Below are 20,496 nucleotides of genomic sequence, written 5' to 3' on the forward strand. Positions count from 1 at the left end.
AGAAGGAAATGCACAGGCGGTGGCAGCAGGGACAGGGATGCTGGGAAGAGCACAGGGACACTGCCGGGTTGTGCAGAGATGGGGTCAGGAAGGCCAAGGCGCCGCTGGAGCTGAACTTGGCGAGGGACACAAAGAATAACAAGAAGGGCTTCTACAGGTGTGTCAGCCAGAAAAGGAAGGTCAAAGAAAGCATAACTCCCCTCACAAACATGACTGGTGTCCTGGTTTCAGCTGGGATAGAGCTAATTTTCTAGCAGATGAAAGACTGGACATGAGCCGGCAATGTGCGCTTGCAGCCCAGAAGGCAAATCGTACCTTAGGCTCCGCCAAAAGGAGCAGGACCAGCAGGTCGAGGGAGGTGATTCTGCCCCTCTGCTCTGCCCTGCTGAGACCCCACCTGGAGTCCTGTGTCCAGCCCTGGAGCCCTCAGTGCAGGAAAGACATGGACCTGTTGGAGAGGGGCCAGAGGAGCCACAGAAATGATCAGAGGGCTGGAACAGCTCTGCTGTGAGGACAGGCTGAGAGAGTTGGGGTTGTTCAGCCTGGAGAAGAGAAGGCTCCAGGGAGACCTTATTATGTATGGCCTTTCAGTACTTCAAGGGGGCTTATAAGAAAGATGGGGACAGATCTTTTAGTGGGGCCTGTAGCAATAGGACAAAGGGTGATGGTTTTAAACTAACAGAGGGGAGATTCAGCTGAGATACAAGGAAGTTATTTTTTACCATGAGGGTGGTGACACACTGGCCCAGGTTGCCCAGAGAGGTGGTCGATGCCCCATCCCTGGGGACGTTCAAGGCCAGGGTGGACGGGGCTCTGAGCAACCTGATCCAGTTGGAGATGTCCCTGCTCGTGGCTGGCAGGTTGGACTAGATGAGCTTTGAAGGTCCCTTCCAACCCAAACCATTCTGTGATTCTATGATTTTATGATTCTATAAAATCAAGCTATTCTAAGAAATCATAATAGCAGATATTAAAAATATTAGTGCTCTAGGTGACAGACTTCTTATATATCCACTCTACTGATTTATTCCTAGTGGTACTAAAAGCAGTATTCCTCTTTTCCTTGCATGTTCAAGGTTCAAAAGCCAGCAATAGAAGAAATTTAGGTTCTAAAAGACTGATGGCAATATACAAAAGAGATGTTGTAGCTATCTCCTTTGTTAATGTTGATTAAAAAACTAGTTATCAGTTAATGGCATATATTTGGTTATATCTTAACATATAGTACCTTTTTAGTATTTGGTAGTTTCACAGAACGCAATATATCTGTAAATTCATGGCAGTAGTCTAAAACAACATGCAGGACAATGAAGAAATACTAAAAGTCAGGCAAAGAAGAGTTTTGAGGAAAAACAGAAAAAGCTAAAAAGTTTTTCCTAAAAACTAAAGGCTTTTAGGCTAAAAAGCCTAAAAGTTTTTCCAAGCTTTTTTGAAATCACTTGCAGTGTTCCATTAGAAGGCAGTCTCCCACAGAAAATGGATGACATTTCACCATTTGGATACCTAAGACGGGCAATCAGAGAAACAGATAGAAACCCAGACCCACAGGGTCCCAGTAAAATAAGGGAGAAGCAAATTCCTCTTCTCTGCTCGAGTTTCTAATACACTTCAACTGTGCGACACCCGAGCTCCGAATGATGTAAGCTTAAAAAAGAAACTTAAACACACGTGGTTTGGGGAATTCTTGCACCTTTTCTTCTTGTGCTACTGCATTAGGAGATTTTGCAATGAGTTGTAAACGGAAATAACAGAAACACAGTTCTAATCCTGAATCTCACAGCATCTGAAGTGATCCTACCACTGTGCCACCATCAGCCAGGCAGCACTATTCCCTTAACAAAGGAAGAATTATAGGGGATGATGGATTGAGGACAGATTTTCAACTACCTTTGTCTCACTGATCCAAACCAGCATGAACAACTAAACCGGATGACAGAAGATGTTGCTTCTTTCTCTCATTTGTGTAATCCTGGTTTTGTTTTCCAATATTGATAATTTTATTTTTCTCTCTCACAGTGTAATATTGAATTTTAAAAATCAAATGCAATTCAACCTTGAATAGAAGTGACCGTATAGATTGCTTTAATGCACAACAACTAAACAATAATGGGCATAACAAGTATAGAAAAAAGATGGCAGAAATGACATGGCATATCCAATTCATCCACAGTTTAATTCTGTAAACATTTGTTACATGTTATATATCTAGTGCTCCTTTGAAGAGCTGGGGCTTTATGAGCAATAATGCTCTTATACTTAATCAGAACCATATGGAAGTTAGTGTGAGGGTCCCTCCAACTGAAGCAGAACTGGAAAGTATATTAAAAGTTAACTGTGAAATTATTTCATATGTAACTTACAGAGTTTAAGAAGCCAATTTAACAAGGTTAGAGTCTCGGTATTGTTGAAAACAGAGAATGTCAGTGAAGTGACACATTACCTATGACATTTTTACAAAGCAAGTTTCTGAAGCATGCAACTAAAAATAAATAAAAGGAGTAACATGCAACATGCAAACAACCTCAGAAAAAGAGAAAAAAAAAGCTAGAAGATGGGCGGAAATCTATATCCCTATACCTTTCTTGCTGTTGCCTATTTCTGATGGGAGAACTACAGAAAAGCCAAATCCCAGAGGTATGGGTTACATGAAGTGCCGACATCTCTTCTCCACAGTGCAAAACTGAGCTTTGTGTGATTTTGTTTAAAGTGCTATTGAAATTATAGAGGCAGTCAATAGTTCACAGTAATAAAAAGTAAAGAAGCAACACTGATACAATAGTTTTAAACCCTCACAGTTGTCTAGCAGACATGATACCACTACATAACCATTTAATTTGTACTTATTTAAAAATGAAGTGATGGATATAAGCAGGAGACAAGTCTACATGCATAATTTGCATACACAGAAGTTTAGAAGTAACACTACAATCAATTGCCAATATCAACAAAAAAAGCAAAACAAGCTTCTTTTAAAAAAACCAACCAAACAAAAAACCCCAACTTTTTACATTTTATAGGTGAACTTCATATTTAAGAAAGGGAATTAAATATCAATTAGTAGTGCCAGACAAAATACGAGCAAGTACTAGACAGCTTCAATGCACAGCTCTGTAAATGCATCTCATTTTTGACCTCCAACATTCTTGCTGAAAGTTTAGGTCACAGAACAAGACTTCAGAGCCCTTCCTTTGTGTGATTTAAGCTCATGGTTGTGACTCACAGTTAAACAGAGACCGCTGTCGATAATAGCAGTAAAGGATCACATTTGGGGAAAATTTCTCCCCTCTGATCTTCACAGCATGAATAATGCTTATTCTGTATGTGTTCCAAGTGCGGAACTCCCATTGAGGTTTCACTTTTTTCTTAAAAAAAGAGTACAGAATACACAGCAGAGATCTACACAGCGGATAAGAGACTCACAGCATGAATTAGAGAATAACTTTGCCCTTAATTTGAACTCAGGTTCTTCTCTGCTTCCTTATATTGCATCTGAAAGATCCATTTGTTGCTGCATTTTTCAATCACGCTACAAGTGTGACAGAAATGTGAGCACTCTCCCTCTGATGGCTAACACAGAACATCTACTTCCAATGGAACAAACCAAAATAATTTGGTTAAGATCACTTGATGAAAAAACATCTGTTGTATACTTCAGTCTCATGCTGTATACTGTCAGTGGAATAAATAACCTTGAAGGCTCAATATAAGCAGCAAAAAAGCCACTCCAAAAAGTGTCTTCAGAGTGCTGATGCATTATTATATTTTCAGTGCTTAATACAGATTTTTTTATGTACACGATGGAAGAACTCCTGAAAGCCTGTCCATTAGAGGGACAATAGAAACAGAAAACCACACCTTCTACTATAAAATTCTGCTAATGCAATTCTTGTTGTGCTTTAAATACACCCATAGGGCTTTTATTTTCCATCAAGGGAATGTAATACGTCTCATGCATCAGAGCACCATTTGCTGAGCATCTTCACTGAGTGTTTATGGAGCAACTTTTACTGAGTTGTGCTCAGATAAATCAACCTCTATATTTTATTTGTAATTCACCAGAATTGTCTCCTTATTCTCGTGACCTTTCTAAGCTGGAAGAAAAAGGAGAAGAGGGTCAGGAATTGATCTAATGGAAAAAAATGTATTTGACATACACAAGATTCCAATAGTTACAAATTTAGGCCTACAAAAGCAGCATGCACAATGTCCTTTTTCATCCTATTGAATTATTGGTTTTGTTTTTTTTTTTCCTCCCAGTATAGCTGTCATGATAGGAGCAATCCTAGTGCAGACGGTTTCAAGTGGCTGCTTTCATTGTAAGCACTCTCAGTAATTAAACAGGTCTCAATAGTTACAGACTGCTGTGTCAGGTCTACACTACCATTTGCCATCACTAAACACATGAGAAACACAGAGGGAATTTTAACCTAAAAACAATGGGAATAATCTGACAAATTGTTCATATGTCTGCAGTAAGAAAGTTAAATGAGACACAGTTGAGAAAACTTTGGACTTGTCCCAGTGATACAGCACTGAACCTGACCACTGATTTGGGTGTAGAAGATTCTGACACAAAGAATAATGGCCTCTTAAACACCATTGTGAGGAACAAAGTAGTACAGTTTAAAAGTAATCATAGTTTAAGGCAACCTTTAAGAGCTGTCGGAAATTATTAAATGTTGTTAATTTATAAAACGAGTTGTTTTCAGCACTCATTTCGGTGTGAGAAAAAATTTGCTAGGATAATTATTAGCATACTTAAGTCAAAGCTTTACACAAAAATAGCCAGCATGTGACTCTGAGCAGAATTCACTTCTGAGTTTCATTTACAAGTGAACTTCACTTTAAGCACTGGCATTTTCTCAAAATAGGAAGAAAAATTCAAGATTCAACTTATGTTGGGACTTTCAATCACAAAGTGAAAAAAGAAGGAAGTGTCTCAGGGACAAGTCACCCTCTGTTCAGGAACTCAAGTTTGGAGCGTTAGATTTTGCACAGAAAAAGCAGGGTGGATGGGGAGAGGTTAATGCTAGAAGATAAAGAAACATTTCCTATAAAGCATTTTGGGTTTTCACAGGATTTTAAAACAGGGGAGGGAATATCAATATATTGACTATCCACATCTTCTAAGTTTTTATTTTGACATTAATTTCCACCATAAAATAACATTTCCACCTTTGATAATATCTTCTTACAAAACAATCTAGATATCTCATTACTATTATCTGTATAACACATGGCAGAGAAGGTATTATTTTATTTCTACAAAATTTACTCTTACCAGCCATACCTTAATGTGGAAAAAGCCTAAAAAACAGAATAAAAGTCAACGCTGGAGTATAAAACACCAGCCACACACACCTTTCACTATTTATCATCGACATGCAACAACTCTGACCAATGCAACTACCAGCTGCAACTTTTGACCATATAATACCAAGCCTAAATAATCAAGGAATAGAAAAGTAATATTTGGGAATACACGGTCTCAAATAACTAGCCTGACTGAAGGCGCTTGCAGCTAAGGCATCTGTGCATCCTTCCTCCCAGGAAGCAGCAGATGCTCAGGCAGCGGATGCCCAGGCTTCTTCCTCGCTGGCAACACACTGAACCTCTCACAACCTCCTGGCAAGACAAATTAAAGCAGGTCTTCAGATCTGTAACTGAGCAGGTTTACTAAAAAAAAATCTGACAACGCAACCTTCAAAATTAGCACCTCTAACACGACTGCCAGGGAATAACTGCCCTAACAAATCTGCCTTTCAGTTGGCTTGGACAATCTACACTTAAAGCGGCTCTGAAGTCCCTTACCAGCAAAAGAGAAGGAGCAGGAGTTCATTCAGGAACAAAGACATCAGGGAGAAGATAAAAAAAAGCCCTCAGGGAAGCAGTGAAAGTTGGAGCCCTGGTTTCTACCAAAGTGCAGCTGGAAATAAGCAAAAAACATCCCAACATTTTATTAGACAAAAGCCACAATAGGTTGTCTGGAATGAAGGAAAGGAGGAAAAAAAAAAAAAAAGAAAAGATAAAAAGTCTTTATTAGGGTAATATGAAATTTTTGGGGAAAAAATCAGGGTGTATATAAGAGGGAGAGACTCTATAAACATCAGTAAGTATGTCCAAAACAATCTGTGCTCTTATTAATCATAATTCTAAAATGATAAAAAGACCCTCTTTCAGAATGAAAACAGGCGTCACTGTCACATGCTCCATTATGGAAAGGATTTATGTGGTTTCCTCTTAGCAATGTAAACCAACGCTTGAAAAGCTCCACATATTTTACAGTTGAAAGCCCTCTTATGGCGACTACCAGACACTGCAGCGCTAATCCACGTTTAAGAATTAACAGACATATTGGAAGAGAGAGCAGTAAGGAGTTTTGCTCCAAAATTATTCAGTATATTAAAAAGCTGAAAGTTAAATAAAGCAAAGGATAGTAGCTTTAATACAGAACTGAAATTAGAGGTTGGATTTCTTTGCTCTAATGTTGCCAAGTTTCCAACAAAATTACTTGTAATACGTTGCAGAAACTATAAACACATGCTATTCACAGCAAACCCACCCTTTTTACCTCAAATCATAGATCTATATTCGAAGTAAAATTCGGACTCTAAGCCAGTGTTAATAGTGCTGAGGTAAATTTGAGCCACTTGAATGTTTTTTATGACCTTTACTTATTTTAAATCAAGGTCCTCTTCAGGAAAGTTGGTAGTTATAATCTCTTATTTTTCCTAAAAAGAAAAATAAACCCTACGTCTCATTGTTTTTGATTTCAAGTAGATAAAAGGCTACGGGTATCCAAGACAATGCTGCATCCATTTTTATCTGTTTTGTTTGAACAGACAATGACTTCATTTGCACCACTGATCTCATTAACATAGACTTAATTGTATCTGCAGTATAAAAGGTACTCCATAAAAGCAATTTTTATTTCATATCACACCAGTCAAGACTTCTCAAGCTACTACCTGATATACAAATATAGTACCACAAAACATTGAACTAGCTTATCTTTTCATTTTTCTTTTTTACCTATAGAAATAGTTTGTGTATCTGTTCAAAAAGACACCAGAGATGTTGATTTACACAATACACTGGTGGAGTCAGACTTTGCTAATGACCAGATTACTTCATTATCGGCCTGGTGTCTCCATCAGGCCACTTTAAAGAGGAACTGGATGTGCAGTACTTCCACTTGCCAACTGGCACGTTTTCAAGGCAATCCTGGTTGAGCCATAACATATAGAAACAGGAAGAAACACAAAAAAGTTTAATAAAGAGAAACCTACCTCAAGAGCAAAGATTATATTGTGTTCTAGGGTGCTTTGGTGAGTACTCAGTAAAAAGAGATCTCTAATTTTGATGTCAGCAATTCACAGTGAAGAAATCAACCAGACTGTGTTTGTTGCAATGCTACTTGCTGTAGAGCACAATAGCAAATGATCACTTGTTAGTCCTTTTTTGGGAGGAAATTTTGAACCAGACATGCAAACATCCAAGTGTGAATTTTGGCCTCAGCTAAACAGAATAGTAAAGAATCTAGTAAAATCTACCGTAAAGTAGGGTCTTCACTTCTTTTTCCTCTACAGGTTTCCACTACTACATTTACTACACCACAGAAGTATATAACAAAACAGAGTGCTTTTATGATCCTGTGTCTTTAGCTACTGTGCTTAGCACAGATAGTGCTCATTAAAATTACGTATACAGTTTATCCTTCCCTAGATTGTCCCTTGCAGTCTTCATTTAAATCCTCAAATTGATTCTTAACCCCACAACATGGGAAGAACTTTTTGGAGAGAATTCCTGATCATAGAGGAAAACTTGTCGTACTGAGGAAGATGAGGGTGTCCCAGTCCCAGGACAGCACTTGGGGCAGGGAGAGAGGGCACAGCATCTTCGAGCAGGCATATCCTCAAGAGCTGAAGGTAATATCATACTCTAAATATATTCCCACATTGTAGCTACCAGTGCACACAGAGTCCCAGTTACAAAGGACCTGAAAGCTGTGCAGAGAGATCTCACATAGCACAACTCTGTACAAGATGCCCAATTGAAGATGCGCTCGTGTTTCTTTTCAACCACTTTCTAACGACAATTTTAAAAGACACCATCTGCAAAAGCAATAAATATAATATAGAAAAGCTGTATAGATTTCACGCTCCTTTTTTTTTTTTTTTGCCTTTTTTTCAGCCTTTTTTTTTTTTTAAAACGCTGAATGGTTTTGACATTTGTTTTCTGGAAACTGGATCTTTAAAGCATGCAATGTTTTACGCCTGTAAAGAATAGTTGTTTGAAGTGAAAAGAGAAAACTGAAAAAAAAAAAATCAATGACCATGACCTGCTTGATTTAGGCCCAATTTCCCTGCATTTCAGTCATACTAAATTCCACTCCCAGCAGTTTAAAATGTCAGTTAACTCAAGTGCCATTAGATAGGGTAGACATTGGATTCTCCTGGCTGTTTGACTCTTGTTGAAACGTACCTGTAACTGATTGCAAGATGACTGCTGTTAAAAGCCATGTATATTCTAATTGTTTGGAAAAAAATGTTTTACAAACAAAAAAATAAATTTGTCTTTTAATTCAGCCATACCCTGTAATTCCAACTCAAATGTCTTTAGTTTTATTCTACAATGTACTAAACAAGCAGCAGTGAAATAACTCTAACAGGACTCCATCAGCAAAAACTGGATTTTTTCCACATGGAATAAATATTGCTATCATTTTCCATATGGCTTTGCTTACTTTCAGTTCTAAATATGAAAACATTGTAAACAGAAACAGGCATAGAAGAGTTATCGAATTGTGTGAGAGCCAAAACCTGGACAGAAACATAACACCACAAGGCAAACAGGTTTGGACTCAAAATGAAATTCCAAGATTCCAAGTGCTATAGGAAGCAGCTGCTAAACTCAAAATGCATCACTGGATTTTCACAAAAACTTGGAGTTCAGGTTTTTTGTGGTGTTGTTGGTTTTTCTTTGGTTTTGTTTTTGTTGTGTTTTGTGGGGGGGTTTAAAGTGTTCATAGAAAATTAATTTGCCATTTTGACAGCCCTAATATGTAAAGCCTGGGGAAAAGAGCAATTGTAAGCATGGAAAGGCTAATTCCCACTCCCAACTAAACAGGAACAACCATGTTCCTGAAACCCAGCCAAGCAGCTGTATTTCAAAAGGGTTCTGTTTCATTCCTAATTTGGAAACAAGAGAGACTGCTTTGTAATGTATTATCTGCATTATCCTAATAATCTAGAAACCAGATCATGTGCTAGCACATACAAGAACTTAGCCTGTAATTTGTCAGCCTAGACATGTTAAACTTTTTTATTAACAGAGCTTTGCTTCATAGGAGTAAGGTGACAGTGAAATATTTCAAGCAAGACAAAAATTACATGTTACATGGAAGTAAGGGAAATGAAGAGTTTTGGCTTCAAACTGCTTGCTGTCTGGCTGTTCATGCTTCATGCAAAATGTGGCAATTTATAGACTGGTCAGACAGCTACCTACAGCTCAGGACAAATTATAATTTGGTAGATAGCTCTCAGCAAGGCTGCAACTCTGACAGATACTCAGTAACTGCAAGGGCAAGTAAGATGCCTCCAACTTCACTGCACTCCCCAGTTTTTACAATGCTGTTTTCACTCTGATAGGAAGATCCCCCATTTGCACAGACACTTCTTCAGAGATGTTTTTGTCATGTTTTAGAAAGCCATAAGAGGCAGGGGAGAAACTGCTCCATCTGGTATAAAGTCCTGTTTCACTTTCATCACTCTTCTGTAGCTGGACAATACATGGAGGAAGGATGGAGAGGGCAGATGTCTCTGCAGTCAGCTTCTTAGACACTCTATTAAAGTTATTACTGAAAAAATAATTAAATTAACTTACCAGTAGAGAAAACAAGAACCGTGTTGTCCCAAAGACCGTATCTTTTCAGAGCATCAGTAAGATTTCCTACAGCTTCATCCATAAGAGTCACCATTCCTGCATAATGGCGCCTCTTTGCATCTTTAATGGAGGAATATGGTTTCATGTATTCTTCAGGGACCTCAAGAGGTTCATGGACAGACTGAAAAGCGAGGTAGAGAAAGAGGGGCTGGGGTGGAAGGGACAGAATGGAAATTAGTTGAACATACAGTACTAAATGCAAAACTTACTGCAGCAAAAGCAACTGATTCATCAACAGCTGCAGGCACTGTGTTTCAATTTCTTCTGTACTTCTCACTTCTAATCCCTAAGCATAAAATAATAAAACTCTGATAAAGGACTTTCGCAAAGCTGTGAAAAAACATCAGGTGCATCTTTTCTTAAAAATACAGTTTTTATCAGTTTATTGCTATGAAACTTCTCCCAGACTTTCCATCCTCTCTTTAGAAGAGCAAACTACATGCTAAATCATTTCTATAAATTCATTACTTGCATTCTTAAAAAAGAAATAGAGAAGGATAGCAGGCCAGGGCTACGCAGCCAAAGCTGATTCTGACAAAAGACAAGGCAAGTTTTACTGGTGCTACTTCTCACATTTAGCTCTACGTACCCTGCTGAAAAACCTGGAATTACAGCTTAAGTGCAGGACTCTCCATTAATATTTCATTAATATTTTTAACCATTCTTTAGTGCTAAAGTTATCAAAAACAGCTGCTGACTGTACCTTCTCAGTTTTATGATTGGCTATAAGATCTATAGCTCTTTCTGTGAATAAATTAGTAGAGTACATGTTTTTAAAGCCAGTAGCAACTTCTTCTCCATCTCGGAAGTCCAGCGCGCAGCGCGTTATGTTCTTTGCTTTGATGAAGACACAACGATCATGAGAATAATAATCCTCACTCCCCAGAAGATAGCCTAGAACAGGAGAAGATGTCAAATAAGTGGGCCAATATAATGTCATCTAAACAGATGGGAAGTGGGGGAAGTCAAAGATAAATATCAAAACTTCAATTGTTTTGAGCTGAAACACTCATCCAACATTTAATCATACACAGTGACATCTCTTGACAGGTCTAAGTAGCTCAACATTTAATACTTCATAGACTTTTTATTGCTAATGCAGGTAGCAATTTCAAAACACATGAAACATTTTGAAAGCAGTTCAATGACTTTATATTCACAACATGATATCAAATACATTAGCATTAAACTAATGTGCTGATAGCAAAGACAGTGACTTATCCATGTACTACTCTGATTTTTAGCTGGTATGATTTTGTATATCTGTATTTTCATATAAGACATTTCCCTCTATTAGAAAGTTTGGATTTAAAAAAAAAATATTCAAGAACATCCAAGTATGAAGCATTTCCTACGTCAGCTGTAAAGCAACTTCTGAACCACTGCTGACACCAACTGGTGAAATAAAAGACATGATTAGTTAAAGATACCCAAAAGAAACAAACTATGCAAAAATTACACAGGTATAGATTTGGTCCTATCAAGGGATATCCTCTTAAGCACTGAGTGCCTTTGCTTTTTATCAACCAGAAAAAAACCTCTTCAAATTTTTGTTGAATCTCAGTAATTGTTACTTTGGAAATTAGACTTCAGATACCATGAAAAAAAAAGACAAACCTGCAAAAATATATTCTTAAGTTCTGCAAAATTAAACCAAAATTGGGGACAAAAGCTCAAAATGGAAGAACTCCACTTGCCTTTTTATTCGGTAGCTTCATATACAGTTACCTGTCAAAAAAGTATTTACAGAAAGAATGAAGTTCTGTTTTAAAAACAATATAAACTTCTAATCAGTTTTAGGAGGAAAAAAATGGCTTTGTTTCAACGCATAAGGAGAGGCTTTGTGGACAGACTGTCTACATCAATGTACTCAGAGCTGCAAGTTGCATTTTTCCATTTTGAGTGCCCAGTGCAGGAGACACGACATCAAGGTTGCTAAAGAATCAAATGCCCCTTAATTGCTATCAACACCTACTGGCATTACACGAACATTATAGGATATTAAACTGCTACATTCTCTGAAAAATAATGTCATGCTGGGCACTCCAATGACCATGCCCAGAGCCAGCCTCTCTTAAGGCCCCTGCATTAAGAGCCTACTCAGTCCCAGGGCAACGTTTCTTGAGGAGTGCCAGCACACCACACAATCACGGAATGGTTTGTGTTGGAAGGGACCTCAAACATCATCTAGTTCCACTCCCCTGCCATGGGCAGGGACACCTTCCACTAGCCCAGGTTGCTCAAAGCCCCATCCAGCCTGGCCTTGAACACTTCCAGGGATGGGGCATCCACAGCTGCTCTGGGCAGCCTGTGCCAGTGCCTCACACCTTCATGGTGAAGAATTTCTTCCTTATAACTAATCTAAATCTACCCTCTTTCTGTTTAAAGCCATTACCCTTTGTCCTATCACTACATGACCTTGTAAAAAGACCGTTTAAAGCTTTACTGTAGGCTGCCTTCAGGTACTGAAAGGCCACGACAAGGTGTCCCCAGAGACTTCTCCAGGCTGAACAACTCCAACTGCCTCAGCCTCTGCTCATAGGAGAGGTGCTCCTACCTACATCTACGCCATCAAAAAGGCTCCTGCAAAGGGATGAGAGGAGGCATATACATTTAGGCAAAGAGCCATTATACTATAATCCATATACATTCGCTTAATTCAGTTGTGAAACCACAGCACCAAACTCCCTGACTAGTCAAAAGAGACACAATCTAAGGGAGTGGTTCTTCCCACCTGATGTTTGGATCACCACTGTCTATAATAGACACATCGCACAGCTAGGCTCTTCATTTAAGTACCTAAAGTTAAACAAGGAACGTGGACTTTAGTGTTTCTCTGTATCTTACTTTCTCAGCTGTAGAAGTGGTCAGCAGTACTATCAACAGCTTGCAAAGCTATTTTGAAGACGATGAACTGTTTTGAAATCCTCCATTCAATTGAAGTGCCTTAAAAACAACCAGGTGGAGATGGACAACTTTGTATTTGGTACCACACACAATGAGACGTCTTACAGGCAGCCCAACTCACATAACATCGGCGGCACTTGCACAAAACTAATAAACGTCCAATCAATTCTGGGACATGAGCCTTTGTGAGGAAGAATAAACAATGCGTAGCTACAAGCTACTTTGTAACACACTCACACTTGGACAGTCTAATTCTGGCATTATTTTTTTTAATCTGAGGATTTGACTTCATAACTTGTGAGTTCCTGCAACAGACCTCTTGGCAACTGTTTTGTGGAGGCTCTCACACCATCTTCCTTGCCACAGGCTCTGGGAAACCAGTGCTACTCTGTTCGGAAAGCATGAACACAGTGTGGTATGATGTCTATTTCTCTTTTAAAAATACCAGCTTTTAGAAGTGTAACATTATTTGCAGAGCAAGCAATGTTTACTGTTTGATCCAACACAAAACATTCAGATTAAGGACACTGATAAAAACAAACCAATCACTACATCTTAAATCTTCTAAACATCATGGAACCGAATTAAATGCAGAACATAGGAGAGAAATACTTTATTTGGAGCCAGACAATAATTATTTTCTTCAGTAAGCTGTCAGGTTTGGGCATGCATTTAAGGCACTATCTTATTTTAAGCAGTTATACTTTGGAAACATGCATGCCCATGTATTGATTTACTTATACACTAACAGTAAATCTGCTGTTCTTAGAAGAACCAGGCAGTTTCTCGGAATTTTTAACACTGCGTTTGTTGCCCGTGTTAAATCTAACCATTACCAAAGTAAGTGTCGAATCCTCTGCGAGTGGGAAGGCATTCTTTTCTGTACATCCCCAAATGCCACTTCCCCACCATGTGCGTAACGTATCCAGCCTCTTGAAGAAGCTCTGGGAGGAGTTTCTCATCCAGTGGCAAACAGCTGGGCTGGCACGGCCAGATTATCTGGTGTTGTAAACCTGTGTGGATCTAGCAAAGAAAAGAAGGATGCGAGATTAGTTACAGCACAGTAGCGCATTCCCATAGGTTACTTTATAAGCAGGTGCAAAAAGAAACAAAGCTACACCAGAGGCTGGCATTAGTTTTAGGCTCTACTGTCTTCATCGATGTAGCACCAAGGAACATGAGGAAGCCGCAAGGAGAGACAGAGAGAATATGGAGAAAGACAAGGAAGTCTTCCCAGGCATAAATGGAGTGCAATTAAAAAATGTAAAGTCTTTTGCGCTTTCATCTAAAAATCTAACAGGTAACAATTACTATTATGGTCTCCTTGAAGGCTTGGGACGACACCTCAACATGGAGTGAGAGATTTTTAATTGGATGAAGATGGGCAAAAAGGGTCATGGCAGGTGAAGCTACAAAGGTTTTGCCTGTGTCAGAGAACAGTCACTAGAGGGAAGACATGTTTTGCATTATTCTTCTAAATGTGCATCATACACACAGAATCACACAGAATCACAGAATGTCAGGGATTGGAAGGGACCTCAAAAGATCATCCAGTCCAATCCCCCCGCCGGAGCAGGAACACCCAGATGAGGTTACACAGGAAGGTGTCCAGGTGGGTTTTGAATATCTCCAGAGAAGGAGACTCCACAACCCCCCTGGGCAGCCTGATCCAGTGTCTGTCACCCTCACTGGGAAGAAGTTTGTTCTCAAATTTAAGTGGAACCTCTTGTGTTCCAGCTTGAACCCATTACCCCTTGTTCTATCATTGGTTGTCACCAAGAAGAGCCTGGCTCCATCCTCGTGATACTCACCCTTTACATATTTATAAACATTGATGAGGTCACCCCTCAGTCTCCTCTTCTCCAAGCTAAAGAGCCCCAGCCCCCTCAGCCTTTCCTCATAAGGGAGATGCTCCACTCCCTTCATCATCTTTGTGGCCCTGCGCTGGACTCTCTCCAGCAGTTCCCTGTCCTTCTGGAACCGAGGGGCCCAGAACTGGACACAATATTCCAGATGCGGTCTCACCAAGGCAGAGTAGAAGGGGAGGAGAACCTCTCTCGACCTACTAACCACCCCCCTTCTAATACACCCCAGGATGCCATTGGCCTTCCTGGCCACAAGGGCACAGTGCTGGCTCATGGTCATCCTGCTGTCCACCAGGACCCCCAGGTCCCTTTCCCCTACGCTGCTCTCCAACAGGTCGTTCCCCAACTTATGCTGGAACCTGGGGTTGTTCCTGCCCAGATGCAAGACTCTACACTTGCCCTTGTTCTATTTCATTAAACTTTTCCCCGCCCAACTCTCTAGCCTGTCCAGGTCTCTGGATGGCAGCACAGCCTTCTGGCGTGTCAGCCACTCCTCCCAGTTCGGTGTCATCAGCAAACTTGCTGATAGTACACTCAATTCCCTCATCCAAGTCGTTGATGAATATATTGAATGGTACTGGTCCCAGTACCGACCCTGGAGGGACTCCACCAGATACAGGCCTCCAACTAGACTCTGCCCCATTGACCACAACTCTCTGGCTTCTTTCCTTCAGCCAGTTCACACTCACCTCACTACCTGATCGCCCAGTCCACACTTCCTCATTTTAGCAGCAAGGATGCTGTGGGAGACTGTGTCAAATGCTTTACTGAAATCGAGGTAGGCCAATATACACACATTTATATATTTATTTACATTTAAAGTGAGTGTGCACACTTTTACAAACAAGGATTTGGATACCAAAGTGAACATAAGTTTTAGACACTGCCAAATATGACCTCTAACAGTTCCACATGTTTCCAGTCTTAACCAGTAGTGAATTTTGTATCTCTTTACAAAAGCATGACCCATAATGATACTCTGAGTATTACATTTTGCTTGATGCAAGAAACCTTGTCAGTGCAATAAGTGTGCTATAAGTTAACTTTTGTCAACTCCCCTATCTGCTCCAGGAAAAAAACCAAACAAACCAAAACCAAAATGAAACAAAAAACCAAACATGCACTACCCTAAACTTAGGCCAGCAAACATACACACACAAGTATAAATATCTTATTTACTAAATATTTCCATCACTTTAGCAACACTTTGAACTTACTTTTAAACCAAATAAGCCTTGATCTTAGGCAGGTGGGTAAGTAGACTCTCATGAACGGCCTACTAGTTACTAATTTTCTTTGAAAGAGCAGCTGGAACTTTTTTTTTTTTAAACGCAGTATTACAAAAAGATTATTGATGTAGCGAAAGACACAAGCTAGCAAAGCATTGTAATTTTTCCACTGTCTTTAGAAAGAAAGCAAAAGAGGATGAAAATAATAGTAATAAAAATCTGTAGTTTTCATAAACCAATACTTTTGCACTTATTTCTTTATGGACTGCAAGATGACTATCAAAATTCCCAGTCCAAATAGGACCAGATTTAGGTTACCTTGTCAAATCTCTCAGCAATCGTTAGCCTGCCAATGGGTAAAACAAACCAAAATACCAAATATTTGCTACTTTATTATTTCCTGCACACAATGTCTCCTCAATTTTATGGAATTACTTCCATTTTCTAATATTATTTTACTCATTTATAACAAGGTCAAAACAAAGATAATTAAATTATCAAGTCAGATGCATATGATGAATTTAAATCACAACTGAAGTATGAGCATTTCTAATTTCTACTTTAAAGATCAGTTGCAGCAATATCCAGTTAACCCTGACCCATTTCTAGATAAGTGTGTTCAGAGTATGAACTGTATTCTAGAAACAGTCAAAACTAAAAAATGTATTAGGCTACTTACATAAAAGGGTTTAAAGAGTTGGTTAAAAAAACCAAAGACAATTGCATCTTTCTGTTCTTTATTATTGACCCTTGGAGTTTCTAGGAACAGAACAAGTGTTGCTTGGAAAGAGTAGTTATCACCTAGAACAACTTATTGTGACAAGAGGTAACATTCACTCATACAGGATGACATTTATTTTCATTCTCAATAGTTTCTTTGACAAATCACTACGGTCAACATGCATGTGCAGGACATTCTGAGAGACAGGGGAAGTTTCTATAACATACTCAACCCTCTGTGAGTTTCTCCTTTCTGTCTGTGCTGTATTCTTCCTCCCACCCTCCCCCCACCTCGTTTTTGCCAAAGTTGCAATAGAAAGAAAGGAAAGCAAGGATTATAGCATTATGATAAAGTCCAATTCTTACACCTGTGCAAATAAAAAAAATGGGAAAAATCATGACTAGGACTTTGAAGCAGCTAGACATCCTGACTGCGGGTCAGTCTGTGCACTCCATCAATGGATGCATAAAGGTCTACACCTATGTTACCACATAGAGAACATACTAATCGGATGCATTTAAATGCTGCATTGGCAAACAGGCTGCATAAACTGAGTACATAGTGCTTATCCACTTCTGGCTGCATCTCGCCTGTATGCCTGTCTAGTTCAGAAGTACATAACAGAAGGTGACTAAACAGGAATATTTTTCACAACACACCGCCATGCCTATTAATACAACTGAAGCACAGAGAGCACCTCAGCTTTCCTGAAGCACAACTTGCACTAAACCCATGCTTAGTTTATTGCCGAGCTAGCAAGCCAAAAGTAAGTGAATTCAGTTTTGTCTGCATATAAACACATCTTGTATTCATACAGTGGGTTCCTCCCAAGCGCATCTTTGCATGAGCTAAAAGGCCAAACACCACACAGTGCTGCTGAAAACAAGCAGCAGGGAAACACCCCACCGGCCACCTGCCGACACCCCACGAAGGGAGGCGGGAAGGGGCGGGTGGCACGGAGGGACAGGCGAAGGGACGGAGAGAGAGAGGGAAGGAGGAAGCTCCAGCGCCATCCCCGCGGGCAGCGTCGCTCTGGGGCAACAACCCCGGGAGCGAGTGCCGCCGGGGGTCCCGCTCCCCCGGCGCCCTACCTGGTAGCGGCCGCTGAGCAGCTGGCTGCGGGAGGGGGTGCAGAGCGGCTGCGTGTAGTACCGCTCCAGCCGCACGCCGCCCGCCCCCAGCGCGTCCAGCCGCGGCGTGCGGATGGCCGAGCCGTGCCAGCCCACGTCGCCCCAGCCCAGGTCGTCGGCCAGCACCAGCACCAGGTGCGGGGCGGGCGGCGGCGCCACCGCCAGCCGCGGCAGGCAGAGGGGCAGCCAGAGGAGCAGCCAGAGGAGCAGGCAGAGCGGCGGCCGCACGCCCGCCCGCCGCGCCATCCCCGCCGTCCCCGCCAGCAGGAACTGGGCGGCGGGGACCGCCCCGGGGACGGGCCACGGCGGCGGCGGCGTCCGGCTCCTCCCGCCGGGCGGGCCGGGCTGCGGGGCGCGCTGGCGCGGCCGGGCTGCGGCGGGGGCCGGCCGTCCCGCAGCCCTGCGGTGCAGCTCGGCCCGAGCTTGTGCGGTGAGGAGAGGGGCGAGGGGTCGCAGCTCCTGCCGTGGGTGAAAGCGGTGCAGCTCTAGGCCGAGTAGTTTATGAAATGAGTCCGAAAAAAGTGCGATTGTACACCTGTTGCCGATGTTAGCAGAGTAACCAATTCAGTGATGCTGGGGTTCATCTTCAATTCCTGTATGAAACATCCATTTTAAGCCACGGCGCCTTTCCCAGGGGAACCAAGGAACTTCTTGCATTTCAAGTCAGCTGTGTTTCCAAGGACCTCAATACAACGGTTTAGGTTGGGGGCACGGTGTATTCTGATGCAAGTAACAGGACTTATTTCTGTCTTCATATGTGACACCATGGCAGCTCATCCAGTTTATTTGATGCATAAGCAAAGTGAGGCAGCTGCAAAACAGCCATGGCCTTGTTGCTTGCCAGCCTGGGAAAGAAAAACTGCGACTGCCACTGCAGAAGCAGCTGAGCTGTGCGAGATGGCAATCATTCCTGATGGAGAAAAGTGCGTGGCCTCTTCTGCCAGCTGCTGCTGTCATCCCCTCCCCTGCCCACCCCTTCTACAAAGTCATGAGCATCCCAGTGGTTTTTTCCTCCTCGTTTTGTTCACGCAGGTGAAAAGTCTTGATCTAGATCTGGCTGTAAGAAGGTGCTTGTGACCGTTATTGAGTAGGAAGGAAGTGAAGTAACCCAGAAACAGAAATAACAGCTATGTCAACAGGGCTGTTTCTTCAAGCTGTGTAATCTAAAGCAATATTTTAAGCAACCACTACCTTAATTATAATCTTGATGAATATCTAAGACTGTAGAAGGACAGAAATAGCTGTCATCTCTGATTGATTTTGTTCGTCCATGGAATACATATAAATTTCAGTGTCCAGTTAAAGATCAAATAGCCATGTGTTTTACGTTTAGCTGGAATGGCACACACAGCATTTCAGAATTTATATAACCATTTGGTAAAAGGTGAAAGGACAAGCCACATTAAAAATTTTATTTCTTGGTAAGAAAGGCAAATATTGAGTATGTCGGACTCCTGTCGGCCTTCTTTTTGATTGACAAGTGTCTGTAGAAAGAAAGTTCGTGCTCCTATGAATGAAGTGTACTGGATAAGTCTATGAATATACCAGAATTTTTTAATAAATCCCAAAGAATTTCCTGATGGTTTGAAAATGACAGCAATGATGACCGATGCCACATTTTTTTTTCTACAGTAAGAATGTATTGTATTGGAACAACAGCTTGTATTGGAACAACATGGAACAATACTGTCCTGAAGTCAGTTTTCCCTGAAGTAAATTTCTGGGTTGCTGACAAACTGGTATGTGACTATGAGTTACATTTTCTTTGTTGAGATGTGATTCATACTGTTCAACGTGCTGGAAAGTTCCGATTTAGCTTGTGTTTAGTTCAGGTCCCCTCACCAGTCACAGCTGTTTCACTGAACTGTGTATTTTACTATTTTCTCCCATGTCCTTATTATAGGTATAGTTCCATTCAAATGTTTCCATTCTCATGGAAACCATTCTTGTTCATTCAAAATAATTATTTTGAAAATGCACACAGTGCTGGTGAAATGAGAAATGTTGGATACAAATTTTGGAATAAAATTCATAATAGCTATTCACCTGACATGTTTCCAAAGGTATCATGGTGTTCAAGTGCAGCTGAACTCTTCCCTTGTAGACGAGTGTCAAGAGTTATTTGATGGTTATCCTGCTCCACCAGAATAGGATAACCTGCTTGCCTGAGCCACCAGGTTAAAATGTGAAGTTCTACCCTCTAAAACATATGCAGCAGATACTGTGCAGTCATGGTCTAGATGTTTCTGCCTATCATATTTTCCTATGTTTGTTTGGTTTTAATTACTACTTGAGGGATTTGGAATCCTAGTCAGAAAATATTATTTATATCAGAGACTATTCTCTTGAATTGAAAGAATAAATCCTAGAAATGGTCTATGTTCAGTCCTCTATGTTTCAGTATACCTTTTCTGAATTTGGGGTTGAATAATTTTGATGCTCTTTTGAGGTCAATGATTAATGAAGTCATTAGAGTGACATACAATATTATGGTATCCATGTTGATTTGTCTTTCCACATAAAATATGAACCGGGAACAAAAATTCAAATGGTGGTAGTAACATCTACTCTGGTGTACCAAAACTCTCTGGAGATGGAAGAAGAATAAAGGAAAATGATGGAAAATGACCAAAAAAAAGTCTGAGAAAACTGCCTTTTGACATGTCCTGATCACTCTACACACAGAAATTTGAATATTT

General features: G+C 40.6%; 1 protein-coding gene across 2 annotated transcripts in view; it reads right to left on the bottom strand.

The window, feature by feature from the left end:
* The window catches only part of ARSB (arylsulfatase B), an 82,012-nt gene extending 63,948 nt beyond the window's left edge, over window positions 1-18,064 (bottom strand). For both annotated transcript variants that reach the window (XR_010607846.1, XM_065656473.1), the window contains exons 1-4: window positions 17,759-18,064; window positions 13,689-13,875; window positions 10,649-10,839; window positions 9,886-10,093 (exon numbers count right to left, since the gene is read on the bottom strand). Coding sequence is in view for 1 of the 2 variants with exons in the window: in XM_065656473.1 (XP_065512545.1) it covers window positions 9,886-10,093; window positions 10,649-10,839; window positions 13,689-13,875; window positions 17,759-18,043 (871 nt within the window). In the remaining variant the exon portion in view is untranslated. The remainder of the gene's footprint in view (window positions 1-9,885; window positions 10,094-10,648; window positions 10,840-13,688; window positions 13,876-17,758) is intronic.
* Between the last annotated feature and the right edge of the window lie 2,432 nt (window positions 18,065-20,496).

The sequence above is a fragment of the Caloenas nicobarica genome, chromosome Z (assembly GCF_036013445.1).
Source record: "Caloenas nicobarica isolate bCalNic1 chromosome Z, bCalNic1.hap1, whole genome shotgun sequence".
Classification (NCBI taxonomy): Eukaryota; Metazoa; Chordata; class Aves; order Columbiformes; family Columbidae; genus Caloenas; species Caloenas nicobarica.